Source organism: Plectropomus leopardus, chromosome 10 (genome assembly GCF_008729295.1).
Source record: "Plectropomus leopardus isolate mb chromosome 10, YSFRI_Pleo_2.0, whole genome shotgun sequence".
Lineage (NCBI taxonomy): Eukaryota > Metazoa > Chordata > Actinopteri > Perciformes > Serranidae > Plectropomus > Plectropomus leopardus.
In genome coordinates this window covers 27,740,222-27,756,090 of record NC_056472.1, presented here as the reverse complement: position 1 = coordinate 27,756,090, position 15,869 = coordinate 27,740,222, and the positions used below count along the sequence as shown (strand labels likewise).

At 38.6% G+C, this 15,869-nt stretch overlaps 2 protein-coding genes across 2 annotated transcripts in view; one reads left to right on the top strand and one right to left on the bottom strand.

Moving 5' to 3' along the window:
- Positions 1–185: 185 nt before the first annotated feature.
- On the top strand, positions 186–10,128 carry serpine3 (serpin peptidase inhibitor, clade E (nexin, plasminogen activator inhibitor type 1), member 3). Its single transcript, XM_042494805.1, is given in 11 exon segments — positions 186–207; positions 210–253; positions 2,423–2,466; positions 2,468–2,739; positions 4,275–4,502; positions 5,509–5,751; positions 7,253–7,451; positions 7,540–7,640; positions 8,113–8,199; positions 8,357–8,440; positions 10,045–10,128. Coding segments are annotated over 11 exon segments (1,362 nt in total). The 5' UTR covers positions 186–200; the 3' UTR covers positions 10,098–10,128.
- Positions 10,129–13,153: 3,025 nt separating this feature from the next.
- Positions 13,154–15,869, bottom strand: part of ints6 (integrator complex subunit 6) — a 38,081-nt gene continuing 35,365 nt past the window's right edge. The window contains 2 exon segments of the mRNA XM_042494566.1: positions 13,154–14,807; positions 15,500–15,593. Coding sequence (XP_042350500.1) covers positions 14,714–14,807; positions 15,500–15,593 — 188 coding nt within the window. The 3' untranslated portion in view covers positions 13,154–14,713.

Here is a 15,869-nt window from a genome sequence, read left to right as displayed (position 1 = left end):
AGACCGCAAACACGGCGCGGAGCGTTCCCCTTTAAACACGGTCTTATGACTACAGACTGCCTCAGTGAGAACCCACCGGAGGACCGGAGCACAGACCAGGACAGCCGGGGACAACACAGGACCGCGACAGTGACTAGACACCGGTGATAGTGACTGAGAGCCGGGGACAGACAGGACAGAAGCTCCCCTGCAGAGGCTGAATGGTTGGAGAGAACAGCTGGAGTTAAACGGATACTACCTCACCTGTCCACAGGTAAGACTCACAGCTGCACCTGTCAACATTTATCAGGGTGTCTACAGGTATCCGACTGCTTTTTAAGACCATTTCAATATACGTTTTGACCAAATTTAAGACTTTTTTTTTTTTTTTTTTTTGGAAAATTCCATTTTTTTAAATTAAGCATTGCAGGTAAGATACAGCTAAGTAGTATATAAGTGTGGTCCCTTGTACAGCCAGAATTTATGTAGGAATGTGGTTATTACAGTGAATTGGGTTACATTTTGTGAAGTATTGAGTGAAAATACACTGTTAGGTTTGGTGGTAGGTTTAAATTTGTAACATCAGAAATGTGGATTTTTACACAGAAGAGCTCGGCTAATTTTGACAAAAAGAGATTAAAAGATGGATTAATTAATTGGATAAAATATGTGTAGCAATTAAAACCTCACAAAATCCAATTCAAGACTATGTAATAACTTTTAAGACCTAATATTCCTAACATTACATTTAAGACATTTTAAGATTGAATGGAAAATCATCAGAGTGGTATTTCATCTCAGAAGAGGCTAAAAAAATGGGAGGGCCCTTAAAATTTCACCATTTAGTCAATGCAGTGCAGTGAGAAGTATTCAGATCCTTTACTGAAGTAAAAGTAGCCTAGTAATGTAACAGTGTAAAAGTACTCCATTTAAAAAAGCAAAAGTCCTGCAAAAAAAACTTTGAACGCTACAGCTGGTCAAAGTAGAGCTAGCTTTAGCTGCTTTATGTACTGTTTAGGTATAATGGCTGCTGAAAAATGTAGTGTAGTAAAAGTAACCTAGCAATACAAAAATGTAAAAGTACTCCATTATAAAAGTAAAAGTCCTGCATTAAAAATAATTTCAAAATGATACTAAAGTACATGAGTAAACCACCACTGCTCCTTTATATATATATACACTTCTGTGAATGTGTTGGACATTTGCACCTCACACTGGGTGATGAAATGTTGCTTGACTACATGATTGGCTTAACTGGCAATATCCTCCCCACAGTGGCTTTACAGTAATTTTATAGTAATACTACATAGTACAGCATTTGTCAGTTTACTCAAGCTGTACTGATTTTGCCAAAAAATGGCAACTGCTGCTGTTTACCATATAGTCTGCTATTTCTTTTCTTTTATATGTCTTTTCAGATTTTTCCACTTCACATTTATTGTAGGCTAAATTTAAATAACGGCTGAGCAATGAATAGAAATATTATCAAACTCACAATATGGCCAAGTGCAATATCCAAATTACAGAACATAATTTTCCTTTATAAATGAAGCATTGTTGTGTCAGAGATGCCCCAGCCTCATTATATCTAAGACATAAGGGGACGTGTGTGTTTGGTACAAACCACACCAAAAATCATGTAATTATCATCTTTTTTTTCTATGAGGAAGTACAAAATACACAATTTCCACTAGAACTGCAACTCATAATGCAATATTTGTCAGAATAATCAAAATAAATATTTATTTTTGAATATCACACAGCTCTAATTGAATTTATTAAATACTTTCATTTTTAAAATGTCAGCTTATATCACATAATTTGAACGTACTGTTCATTCATTGTGCCATCTCTCTGTATTTGCACATATGGAGTAATGATGATCTCTATATATCATGGTTAAAGAAATGTAATCCACTTATGAAAAAGCGTAGGCTTCATTTTATTGGGGTTGAACAGGGGTTTGGGGGTCTTCCACCAGAAAATTTTGAGCATCAAGCACTTAATTTCCCGTTTTCTGGTGAATTTTTATGCACCAAATTGTGCCTTCTCTGCATCACTTTATCATGTAAATATCTTTTATTTTGTTAAAATAAAAGTCCTTTGCTATTTTTATGGGGGGTTTTTTGGAGGCGACAAATGTCTGTATTCCAAATAATGAGGGGCACATGTCCCCTGTGTCCCCGAAAATCTACACATGTGAAACAATGAAATTAATGTTTAATCCAATAAACTATGGTCACTTTTTCTGTATTGCATTGGACAAATCTGTTGTAAATCAGCACACATTCAGTAAACTAAGAACCTGCTCAGAGTTTGGTAAAACGCAGTATGATGATATTATTGTCACAGTGCTGGTTTGGATCCCACTGACAGTTGATGTTTGACCTCTCTGACCTCAGCGGATTATTTACTTTCTCTCTTTTCCTCTTTCAGGATTTAGTTTTTTTGGGCCACCTGTTGCACCCTGTGGACACGTCCCCCTCCTGCAGGACATGTGTCGCCTGCCCCTGGCTTCACTCTTCATTTGCTTCTGTTTGGTGGAGAGGAGCCACTGTAACGGCAGCCTTCAGGACAGCATGGCGGAGCTGCACACCAGGTTCGCCGTCAGCCTCTACCAGACGCTCACAGAGACGGAGAACAACTCCAACCTGATCATGTCACCAGCGAGCGTCTCCCTGTCTCTGGGGCTGCTGCAGCTCGGCGCCAGGGGCAACACGCTGGCTCAGCTGGAGGGGACACTCGGATACAGTGTGAAGGGTGAGACTCTTCCCACATGTTTGATACTCAGGTGGCAGCAGCTGCTCGCCGCGCAGCGAGAGTGAGGCTGGAGAGGTTGCTGGTGGCTCTCAGTGCTGTTGGTACCAGGTGGTGTGGAGCGGTGCTGCTGCTGCTGTTGGCCCTGCAGAGCACAGTGGTGTCTGGAGCCATAATACCTGCCTCAACACCAGCTCTAATCTCATTAACCACTCCTGCAGCTCGGCCTCGGGGTCGAGAGGTCACTGTGTTTAGTTACAAACAAAATGGGAGCTGGAGCTGCTGTTTCTTTGTGTGTGTGTGATGTGATTTCACATGTCCGTGTAGGATGGAAACTGATTATATCAGGCTTTAAGTACAGGATGATATACGGGATACTACGGGATATATGGGGGTGTAAATTTTTTATTTATTTTTTTATTTATTTTTTAAATTGTGAAAAATGTCCTGAAAATTATTTAAAAAATCATACATACTATAATTTCATATATAATTTTGCATTTAAAGAATTATAATTTAACACATTTTTGGGTCGTTTGCTTTTGTTGTTTAATTTCTTTTATTTTTGCTCAAAACAGAAAATATTGGGGGAACAATATTAAACAGCTACAATGGGAAAATCCAAGTTTTCCAAGGGCTTGCTCGACAATCCCAACTGTAATACAAATGATATAATAGAAACGTCTAGCTTTTGTGCTCAAATGTCAAATATGATCTGAAAAATCTACCAACAAATCTGGAAATTTGAGTCCGGAAAAGTATGGAATTTAAAATAAAGCATGTGTAGGAACCCTGCCAGAAAATCAGCATATGAATAACATATCTACTCCTTACTCAAAATCAGACAAAATCCCCAAATAACTCCAAAAAGAAAAAGAGAGAAAACTCAAACATGACAGAAGACCACATCCAAAATTGATTGCTTCTGTCTACTCATAGTACCTGCTGCGCGCTAATGAAATGTTGCCCTCATGAGAGAACCTGAGTTTGACTACAATTTGGATCATTTTATCTGAAAGTGCCTGGAGTTTTTCAGATGAGGAGATCCCTGCGGTTTGAAGCGCTCAGCACGCTGATAGAATTTGTGTTAAGCAAAGCTCAAATTAAGTCAAATGAGCATTTGTTTGTGCTCAGTCCTGCAGGGACGCGGTGCAAACTCAGTTAGGTTTCTGCAAACACAAGCTTGAGGCTGTTGAGTTGGATCCATTTCAGTGATGATTTCTCTGTTGTAGAGACTTTTTTAGACATTTTTCCAAATGTTTTTTGACAGTGGTGTGAAATAAAACCTCTTTGAGCAGAGCTTATGATCAGATGTTGAAGCAGAGCGGATGATTGATATTGATGGATGCTGAAATTAATTCTAAACGAGGTCAATGGGTAATTTAGTAGTTTTCAGATCTGTGGTCCTTTTGTGTCCACACATTTTTTCATATCCAGCTGAGAATCTTCAGACTGAAACATTCCCTTCTCATAAACGTCCTGCACCTTACAACGCACCTCCATGTCTGACCCATCCTCTGTGTCCTCCTGTCCTGCAGATGCCCAGGTACAAGACTTCCTGTTGCATTCACAGAGCGACATAAACAACACCAGCCAGGGGATGTGGCTGCAGCAGACATGCACGTTATTCGTACAGAGTGGTATCCAGCTCCTGACTGAGTTCACACAACGTGCAGCGGCGTGGGCCAACACCAGCGTGGTCCGAGCCAATTTCAGCCAACCCAACCAAACCCATAACCAGCTGGAGCGAGTGGGACACAACCACGGTGAGCAGGACAGCTTCATAGAACAATTAGAGCCCCAATAATCAGTATTTTCTATATTGAAAATGAATGAAATGAGCATGTATAAAGATTTGCTTGTAATGAACCCACAGAGAATAACCATCAGCTCTGCAGCTCCATGGAGCTTTTTAGCTTCTTTTTGCTCATTGTTTTGGTTATGTGGCGGTAAATCTTAGTTTCAAACGCTTTCCTGCATTCTGATGAAGTTTTATGCACCAATTTGTGGTGGAAAGGTCATGGAAAGGTCATAGCACGGCCTCATTCAACTACGCACTGCTTATTTATCTCATTTCTGTTTTATGGCAAATTGCAACCATTGCTTTTGCATTGCATACTGCCACAACCCATAGGTGTAGATTTTGGAGGGTATGCTAAGAACACCCCCCCCCCCCCCTCAATATTTAGAGCATGTGCATTTGTCCCCCTCAAATAAAAACATGACAGCAGAGGCAGCCTCTAGCTCACCTGGTAGAGCATGTGTCCATACATGTAGCAAAATGCAGGAAAATTAAGTATTTGACACTTAAAATTTCCAGAGGACCCCCAAACTGCCTGTTTTTTGTGTTCCTCTAAACCCCCTGATGTTAAAAGGAAACCTATGATGCACTTTTTGCCACTTCACCGTAAGCTGTGACCCCATTCTAGCAGTTTGTGGGAATAAAAACACGCTGCTACTTTTGTGTTTTTGTGTTGTAAACATAGAGGGGGAAGTGGCCCCTGTGTCAATCCCAAAATCTATGCGCATGATTAGTGGTTATATTTAAAAATGAAAGTAAGAGTTATGTTTTAAATGTATCCTCACAACTACAGTGTCATGGTGTCTGTTTTGCTTGTCTCTAAAGAAACCTCCCGCGGGTGTATTTACAAATGCTTTTCTTCTGCTCGTTGCATCAGACCACATTAAACAACCATCTGGAAACTTCAAAGAGATGAATTGTAGACGACATACCTTCATATTAACCTTTGCTCTTCCCTTGTTACCTCCCAGATGAGTCGTGGCCCCTCCAGGCAGGAAGCAGCAGCGGGGAGCTGTCGGGTTCGGGCGAGGCCCAGGCGGAGGCCCTCTGGTGGGGCCACCGGCTGCAGATGGCTCTGGTCAACACGGTGGCCTTCAGGGGCGTCTGGCAGAAACAGTTTCTGTTCACCAACACGCAGAACCTGCCGTTCATCCTCTCTGATGGGAGCGCCATCAAGGTGCCCATGATGTATCAGGCCACAGAGGTCAGCTTCGGTAAGAGACGCCATCCTGTCATTTATTCATCGAAAGACAAAATGTTGTCTGTAATTTAACACAAACACAGCGGCTGCGATGAAACCATCATTCTGTACAGGACCTTACTTTTAACTTCTTGCTGGTTGCTCTACTTGCCTTTTTCTTTTATAACTTATAAATATGCTTTTATTTTGGTTGTTTTTATCAGTTTTTAGTAATTTGAGATTTGTTCCAAATGTAAAGTGCATTATAAATAAAATCTATTTATAGTATAAAGTTATATATAATGTATGCAGTAGTTTTGCTTGTTTTCTGAGTTTCACATTATTTGGGGTATGTGGCTGTTGATCAGGAAAAAAAAAGCTATTTCAAGACTTCATTTAAAAGGTTAACTTTGTTATTTTCCAGCTTGGAAGCTACTTTAATTTTCCATGTTTTTGGAAAAATCACTTTTTGCGATTATTCCAGTATTTAGCGGCAAAAAAAGGCGTAACCATTTGGGGTGATTATACACTATCAATGTACATCCACCAAAATGCTTGTTTTTGCTACTGACAGGCTCAGATTGTTATTTAAGTGTCTGACAACATTATTTAAAGCGTCTACAGAGTCACATATTTTTACAACTAACTGTGTGAACTAAGAGTATAATTCAACCAAACCAGAGTTTATTATTGTTGGAAAAGTGGAAAACTGAACAAAGATTTGTTTTTGTGAGTTTTACTTTGTTCCTGTCGACTTTGACTGAATTGTGTTTTACAATGATAGAATTATTGTTTATTTAAATGGAGCCTGGTGGGTTTAGCAACAACAATTTTGGGATTGTTTCTAGTTAAAAGAAAAAGATCTTACTCTTTAACAAAGAGGTCTGTCTCTATAGGAATCCTGTCTGTTGTCAGAATCTTAAATTAACAATCTGAGTTTGTCATTGGCAAAAAAAAAAAAAGCACTTTCAGTGGACGTAAATTGACAAATACCCAGAGTTGTTACATTGCATTCTGTCGAAGCTCCTTGTTGCAGTGCTTTTTGCTCAATACTGGATCAATTTCAAATCTTGTTCCCATTAGTCACTAAGCCACAAAAGAAGAAACAAAGTCTGCACACTTGATTATGCTCCCATAAATATAGAATTCAATTATCACAGAGGCGACGCTTTGAGCTGCATTGTCTTCATCAGGATGCGGCTGAGACACAGCCTCCTGATGAAGAGCATGTAGCTCCAAATGTCACCTCGTCAGTATTTGAATTAAATATTTATGGGAGGATAATCTAGTGTGCGGACTGTTTATTCTCTTGGATCATCTCCTGTCAAACACCTTGTCTTTTTGTCAAGACTCAAAAACATGGGAGTAAATAGTCCAAGTTGAAACATACTGAAGCAACAACCTTTTGAATCACTGGTAACACTGTTTCTACATGCTACTGATCGACTAATCACAAAGTAGCCTAGTGACTACATAAAAAAGTGGGAAAAGACTAAAGTTTCTCACCTGAACTTGTCGCCTTCCCCTTGTCGCAGGTCAGTTCAGGACAGCATCAGATCAGCGTTACACCGTGCTGGAGCTGCCGTATCTGGGCCGCTCCCTCAGCCTGCAGGTGGTCCTGCCCAGCGAGAGGAAGACGCCGCTGTCCTCCCTCGAGTCCCAGCTCACCGCTCGCCAGCTGGCCTCCTGGGACACTGGCCTGCGCAGAACAAAGATGGACATTTTCCTACCCAGGTTAAAATCCTGCAACCTGTGACAGATGATCTTTAGACTCAGACTCTTTGAGATGATGCACTGACCGTCCTGTGTTTGGTGTTCACAGGTTCAGGATGCAGAACAAGTTCAACCTGAGGTCAGTGCTTCCCGCCATGGGCATCAGCGACGCCTTTAACCCGACAGCAGCTGATTTCACTGGAATATCAGGTCAGTACATCATGTCATTAGAATATGTATTCAAAGTATTGATTAAGGGTTGACAGGTTGGTCACTTATTAGTAACCAGTATTTGACATTTTGCAGATTGTTTGTATCACCATTTTAGTTTAATGATAAATTAAAATTATTATTAAATTAAAATCTTCAGTGAATTTGGAAAAAAAAAAGTTAGTAGTAACATGCTGTATATGATCTTGAATTTGAAGTTTTTGGTTGTCGTTTGTTATTTTCAAAATTGTAGTACTGACAGAAAAATTTGCATTTTTATTGCCAATGCATATCAGTTCCAAATATCTGTTATCCTTCTCATTAACTAACTGATTCACTCAGAATACACTTTGCACAAAGCTCCAGTTATTTTTGTTTTAAACATACCACAGATCACAAACAGCATAACGTACCATAATAAGCTGCAGGTCACACAGTGATCCCTGTGCTGACAGTTTGTCTCTTCCTGCAGTGGAGGAGGGTCTTTATGTGTCTGATGCTTTCCATGAAGTGCGAATAGAAGTCACAGAAGATGGAACAAAAGCAGCTGCTGCTACAGGTGAGAAATGCTCTGCAAAAAAATGAAGAGTTACACAGAAATGTTATTCTGACATGATTCTACCTGCCTGCAATAATCTGTTTAATGGGAGAAGCAGATTATGGGATAAAAACAATAATAATGATAATAATAATTTTTAATTTCCTCAATCTTGCAGCGATGGTGCTACTCAAACGATCCCGTGCTCCTGTTTTCAAGGCGGACCGGCCGTTCTTATTTCTTCTACGACAGATTAACACAGGTATTTATTTCATTTATTTCAGTGCAGCAAACCACTGCAGTCAGAAGGGGGCGCTGCGTAAATGAACATACCAGCATTTCTGCATCTTTTAAACTATTTTCTACCCATCACCTTCAGTTTACATCACAATTAGATGTTTCACTAAGCTTCCTTTTTATTTTCTAAGGTTGCAGACAACCATATGATTGATATGGAATTCTATTGTTTAATTCATTACAGTGAACATCAAGTCTGCATTAAATTGTGTTAAATGCCAATTAATAAGAAAAAACCTTCATTTGGGCAGCCTTTTAGTAATTTTTTGTATATTTTGTCTATTTGTATATCATTTACTCACCCTGTGTTACACTGAATTTATGAAAATAACTTTGATTTTCTGGTATTCCTCCACAGTGAACAAAGAATCCAAAAACTGAAAAAAATCTTAAAGAGTTGAAGTCTTAGAGATCGCATTTAACAACAGCGAAATGATATCAAACTTAAGTGAAACTTTTACACAACTCGTGTAGTATAATCCAAGTCTCCCTAGTCGTATGTTCAGTACTTCCCAAACAGACAGACTTTTCTGCCGGGGAACTAAAAGTGAAACTCATCTATGGTTTCTCCAAACTCTGGCTTTGAAAAGAGCACAGATTTTGTTTTGTTTTTTGAGCTTTACATAGGTTTTGATGACTAAAACAAAATCACTGAATATACCCAGCCTTTTGCTTGTGTTTAACAAAAACGTATGCAGACTTGATGTTAATTGTGACTGATGGATAACATGGCTTGAACAATTCTGCTAATAATTACCATACAGAAACTAACTGAAGCTAACAGCTGTCTGGAAGATAAAAACCCATAATGGGAGTGTAACATCTGCCAACGTAATAACAGTCCACAAATATAATACAAATCTGCAGCTTTTAATATAACATTCCCACAAACATGCTACAAACGTAACTGTAATTCCCTTGAAATGTAATACCTTATACATTTGTGGGAAATTTTTATGTTTGCAGGAAAGTGAAAATCTAATTAAAAAATCAATTAGCTGACTCAAACCCATTGGCAGGCGTACAAGTAAATAAACAAACAACAAGGACCACAAATATCATTTTTCAGTTTCCTATTACATTTTTGGGAAGTAATTGCAATTTTGAAAGCTGAAGATTTTCACCATCCCACAAACGTAACAAATTACGTAAAACATTTGGAGTAGGCAACTGCTATTACGTTTGTGGGAATTTTGTTACATTTGTGGGTTTATTACATTAAAAGCTGCAGATCTGTATTATATTTGTGGGCTGTTATTATGTTGGCAGGTGTTACAAGGATCCTAAAACTGCATGCATTCCAAAAAGAGGTCAACAACTATATAAAATCGTCTCAATTTGCAGTTAAAGGCCATATGTGTATTTTAACTTTCCAGATTTGGTGCCCCCTAGTGGCAGTGTCCATAAAACACACTGGAAGCATTATAGTGTCTAATTATTCCCCTATTAAAAAAATGTGCCTTAAGAAGAGGCAAAAATATGTCACAATCACAAATAAAATTCACATAGTGTTTTTAAATGAATAACTAAACCTTCTAAAGTTTATTTTTATTGTGTTCTGTATTTCAGGATCCATCTTGTTCATGGGCAGAGTGATGAACCCAGCGGACCAAGCACCCTGAGATACTCAAACACCTCTCTCTCACACACTCACACACTCACACACACACACACACACACACACACACACACACACACAGAGACCCACACACACACTCCTACCCCGATCCCCTATTTCACTACTGGTATTTATTTGTGGACCATCGGGAGGGTCCACGGACACTTCAGGAAGAGGGACAATATTTTTGTACATGTCTGTAAATAAAATTTTAATACATGTTTTTACGCTCAGAGTGTTTTGGTCCTTTATTCTGTTCTACCAAGCTTCTTCTTTTGTCACTAATGCCGGCCTTACACCAAATGACTTTTCAAGTGATTTCACTGTCGCAGACAAATTTTCAATGTCAGAATAAAAGCTGAGTTGGTGTGCGGTCTTTTAATCTTGATTCTTTGGTGCAAGGAGGTCATAAAACTCAGTCCAAGCTGCCTTAAGTCTGCCTTCTCATCCTGACATAGCATTAAACATGTTTGACAAAATCAAACATGTGTAATGCTATCAGAAGGTTTTAGTCCTGGCTCATGCAAATACTGGAATTAAATGACATGAACACTGCCCGTCGATAGGAAGCTGGTAGAGAGTTTATGCAACAAAATTCAAAATGTAAAGTTTCTACGCAAATATAGTCAATCCTTATGGAATATTTGAATGCTGAATTGACAAGAATACTGTCCTCAGATGTCACAAATGTTTGGATCTACTTTTGATTGTTTTGTCTCTCATTGAGATAACTTTGTGTCTTTTTTGGTCATTTTTGTCTCTCTGATGTAATTTTGTGTCTTTTTTGGTTATTTTGTGTTTCTTTAGAGTCATTTTGGCTTTTTTTGGTTGCATGGTGTCTCTCAGAGGTGATTTTGTGTCTCTTTCTGTCTAGTTTTGGTTGTTTCGTGTTAAGGTCACCTTTTTGTCTCTTAGAGGTCATTTTTTTTTCTCTGTAAGGTAATTTTCAGTCTTATTTTGGTTGTCTTTGAGGTCATTTTTTTTGTCTCTTAGAATTTATTTTGTGTCTCTGCCCAGGGACAGTGACTCAAAATAACCGCAAAGAGATGGAAAGGAACTATTAAGAGACAAACAATAAGTACAAAAGGGGCAAAACAACACCAAAGAAACTCAACACCACCCAAAAAGTCACAAAAGGGCCTTAAAGACACACAAAATGCCTTCAAAGAGTCACAAAATTTCATCCATGGGTTTCCGACTTCAGTCTTAAAAATCTGACAGCCTGCTCATGGCTCTGGTAAGGTTTCATTTGATTATAATGATATGCTGACCAAGATACAACCACCACAGCAGGCTCAATAAATCAAAAAACAAAAAAGAAATAATTAGAACTCACCAGTGAAGAGTTATTGTTATCCACAGATCAATATCAACAACAAAAACAGTCTTCAAAAACCCTAAAATGTCAATGACAGTCAAAATCCAGCAAAACATTTAGTCCAAACACATATTACATCAACAGATATCTACAAACTGCTGCTGCATCATTCAAACATTCATATTTTTTCCACATAATCTTCGATTTGCAGGTAAATGTGCAAACTCCTTTACATGAAAATGGAGGCTGAACTCTGACCTTTTGATTGACGGGTCACTGGAGCCAATAGGAGCTTTTATACTGACAGTGTGAGCTTCAATAGGCAGAGACGACCTGTGCTGAAGGAAGTGCCGCCCCTAGATCCTGTGGCCTTACAGCCAATCAGTAGAAAGCAGATGGCCCAATGGCTTATGGGTTCTGTAGTGAATAACGCTCCTACCACTGCAAGAGCAGTTTTTAACCCCTTATTGTCATCATAGACTGTTATAAATGTACATAAATTATGAGCAAAAGGCTCCTCCATTGTTCTGAAGAGAAAACAGTCTTTATTTTAAATTTAGGTTTTTCTATTGGTGTTTTTGTGACAGTAAGCTCCTAAACAGACATTTCCATTTGTGTTGACTTGTTTTCCACTCATTCACACACTCAGTTAATTGTTTTACCCTCTTTTTTGGAAAATATGTGTAAAATGTTTATTTTCTTTGATATTGTACTTCTAATTTGGACCATGAGAAGCTTCATGTTTAGGTCCCATTCACCCTGCTTATGCCTCTCAGGTGATCACAACCACGTGCTCACAACCACATCATGCTAAACACAGGTGTTAAGAGACAGATTTCTGACATGATTGCACAAACCGCTTGCAGGGGTGGTTTGGGATGCATTTGACCACATATCTTTTGTCGTGAAAACAGTGACGCCATCCTAATGCTTCTCTGACACGGACCACATCATCAGCTCAGGACGTGGTAGATGTTTTGGTGACAGCGCATTAATGCTCCACTTATCCATTTTATGTTGAGTTGGACAAAGTGCTGCGTAAACATTCCTTGTTTCGCCCTGTCAGGACACGTGTCTCCACTGTACAGAAACAACCACTGACATGACAAGTGAGCATGCTGGAAAAAGTAACAAAATCTAAACACGAATGCTCAGCTGGAGACGCACGATAGGCACAGGTGTGAACGGCGAAGCGTTTCGGCTGTCTACTGAAATGCATGCAACGTCTAAACAGGGTGATTGCTTTTCGAGCCAATACCTCCCAAGTTTAGTCATCTGCATCTTTTTTCAGGAAAATATTCAGGCTTTTTTTTCCTATCATGCCAACACCTCGGTCCTGATTTATCTTAGTTTCTCTTTCACTAGTGCTCTTGTCTATTTGGTTTTTTTTTTTGGTGTTACTCAATCCCCATTTATTTTATTTTATTTATTTTTTTCTCTCTCTTCTGTCTGGTGTTCTTCGGGGACTGTGTTATCTGTGATGTGGCTTTGTGTTGTTGAAAAATTTAAAATTCAATAAACCTGAAGTCATAAAGGGAAAACATTCAAGCAAAGATTACAAAAACAAACAATCCTTCGTTCAGTGTGTTGAAACGTATATAACTCAATGACAGAAGCACATACAGTGATTCTGACTAGTGAGGAAAAAAGTTTTACCTTTCAAAGAATTTTGAATTTTGATGGTGGCAATGAAACTACCAAAAAAAAAAAAAAACGTGGAGAAAAACACAAAGAGTCACATCTTTACAGAACACTTTATTTACATGGCCCTTCACAGTGTAAAATAGAAACTTTATTCATGGAAATACTTACAAAAAGGCCATTTTTCCACTGAACATTCTCTTTAAATAGTACTCTAGGGTTATTTACATCTTTACAGTGTATTCAAAATACTCTTTTGGTAGCGGCCTCTTCACAAACAAAGACAAGTATGGCAGATTTTGGTCCCTGTCCGAGGAGGGAGGGAACAGAAGAGGGCTGCCCTCTGAATCAGAAATCAACTCTTGACCTCAAGACCTCAGTTCAGATTCTTTGTGTATATTTGAGAAACTTAAACAGGCCTGACAAAAAAAAAATAAAGAGGACTGTTTGAAAAAAAAAACTGCAACAAAAAAGGTAGTTTTTCTTTTAAATTACATTAAATAAATTCTCAAATTTACACAAGTGCATTCACCGTTAAGTGACAAGAAGTTGGTTTGAGATTCATGGCGGGGGAGGAGTTTTTCGGGGGCGGGTTAAGTTATTTGGCAGCGACCAGCACGTTGGGACAAGCTGGCATCCGAGACCTCGGCTCATCAACACTCCAGGGGGACGACAGTTTGCATATCAGCTGTTTCGGGTTAAAATAAGATAAAAATGGGGGTAAAAGTTGCTCCAATGTTATTGCTGATTATGATGCATTAGTTCCTGAGGTTTTTGCGTCCCTGTATTTCAACATTTGTAACCAATCATTTAAAATGATTTTGTGTTGATCTTTATCTGCAGAAGACACAGTTTTTAAAGTTTACCGTATTCCAGACGTCATCAAAAATGTGGATCAAAATTATTCATCCTTAAGTTACAATAATATTAATTGTCAGTCTGGCAGGTAAACCACAAGTTGACAAAATCTAACACTTTAAGTCATTTAAGAGCACAGCGCTGGAGTGCTTCTTCAGTTAGTGGAGTGTAGAAAGTTAAAGTTTCAGCAGTGAAAACAGAACGACTCTTCCTCCCACAAAACAAAAAGTAGAGACCAAAAACAAGGGGGAAGTGAACGAACGAAAAGGGGAGAAAAGTGTCTCATGAGCATCTCCGCTGGATCCCGTTTGACCCTGAGTTACCAAAACACGACCTGAACCCTTCTTACTCCGTCACATCGTCACAAACAAAACACGACTGCTGTCTGTTCCTCTCCGGGAAACTCCCTCGTTTACTCCTTCATTTAAGAGATCTTTTCTTGTCTTTTTTTTTTTAAATCTTATCTCGGAGGAGAATATTCGAGAGGAATGCTTCAGGATTCACAGATCGGAAACAGACAATCATCCTACAAGTCAAAAAACCTTGCTGGGTAGACAAACACTTCACCTGTAGACATAAACGCTTTCTTGTCCCCGCATTCATATCATCCGGGGTCAACACTGACTTTAAACTGTGTGCAAACCAACGCGATCATCAATAAGAGTCCTCCGAAGAGGTGATAGTTTGAGAGCTGGATGCCGTCTTGTCTCGTCTCCGCAGGGCCCCAGTACACAGGGAGGGGGGGGTTGTGGGTGGTTTTCGGGGTTCACTATCATAAAGTTCAGTTTGGGAATGAGCCGGTCTCAGAGCGTGTCCACGTGGTTCATGTTATTGGATCTGTTGTGGATCTCCTCCAGGAGGTTTTCCAGCTGCTCGATGAGAACGCGCTTTTTGAACCTGAAAGCAATAAAAACAAATGTTATGGTTTGTACTTAAGAAATTTAAAAAAAAATTGAACCTAGAGGAAACTGATTCCTTGATTTCTCTCAAAAACCTGGAAAAAGGTAATAAAAAAATGAGAAGAAATTACACAGAAATTAGCAAGAAATTTATTTTTTAAAAAAAAAACACAAGAAAATTACCTCAAAATGGCACACAAATAAACGGAAAAAAGAAGAGGAAAAAGGAAAGAAAAAAAAAAAAACAAAAATGAAAATGACTTGACTACGGTGGTTTTAAAAAATAATAATTCTTTATATGTTAATTATAGTTGAGTTTTCTGGATATTTTTCCTAGCTTATTTTTTAAATTATTTTCTAAAATTTCTTGCAATTGTCAATTTACTTTACAAATGGATTTAGCAATACGGAAATAGCTACTCCTGCGTTTAGCCCAGAATCTCCAAATTATCATCAGCATCTTGACTTTGAAGGGACATTGCTGTGAACTCAGACAGAATCCAAGATTTTTCTTGCAAGTTTGTGACATTAACCTTGGAAATTCAGTTATTGCCCTCCGTTTTTCAATTTTTATTTTTATCTACAATGGCCCTAATAGGCCATTATATAAATGTGCTTAAGACTTTACATAAATATTTTTTTTAAGTTTATTTATTAACCACAACTCCACATTTTACTGAGACTCTGTACCTGGCCGCCTCTTTGATGATGTTTTGGAGGAAGATGAGTCGGGTGTCCAGAGTGCCCTGGATCTGCTTCAGGAGGAGGAAGATCTTCTCGTAGTCTGAAACAGAAAGAACAAGTGATTGAGGATTAATCGCTCGATTGTTTGTTTTTTTTTAGGACAGCTGATTAATCTCATCAAGGACGTTTGTTATTTAGTAGATTTAGGGAGCCCTTCTTTCTGTCAGCTCACAGAAAGAAATTTAAAAAAAACATTTATCTAGTTATTTATCATTATTTATAGTTTGAAGCACAGACAAATGTACAGATTACTTTTATCGTAAATTTGTACCAAATCCAATCCACAGCTTGCTGTTTTTTGGGGTTTGTTTTTTTT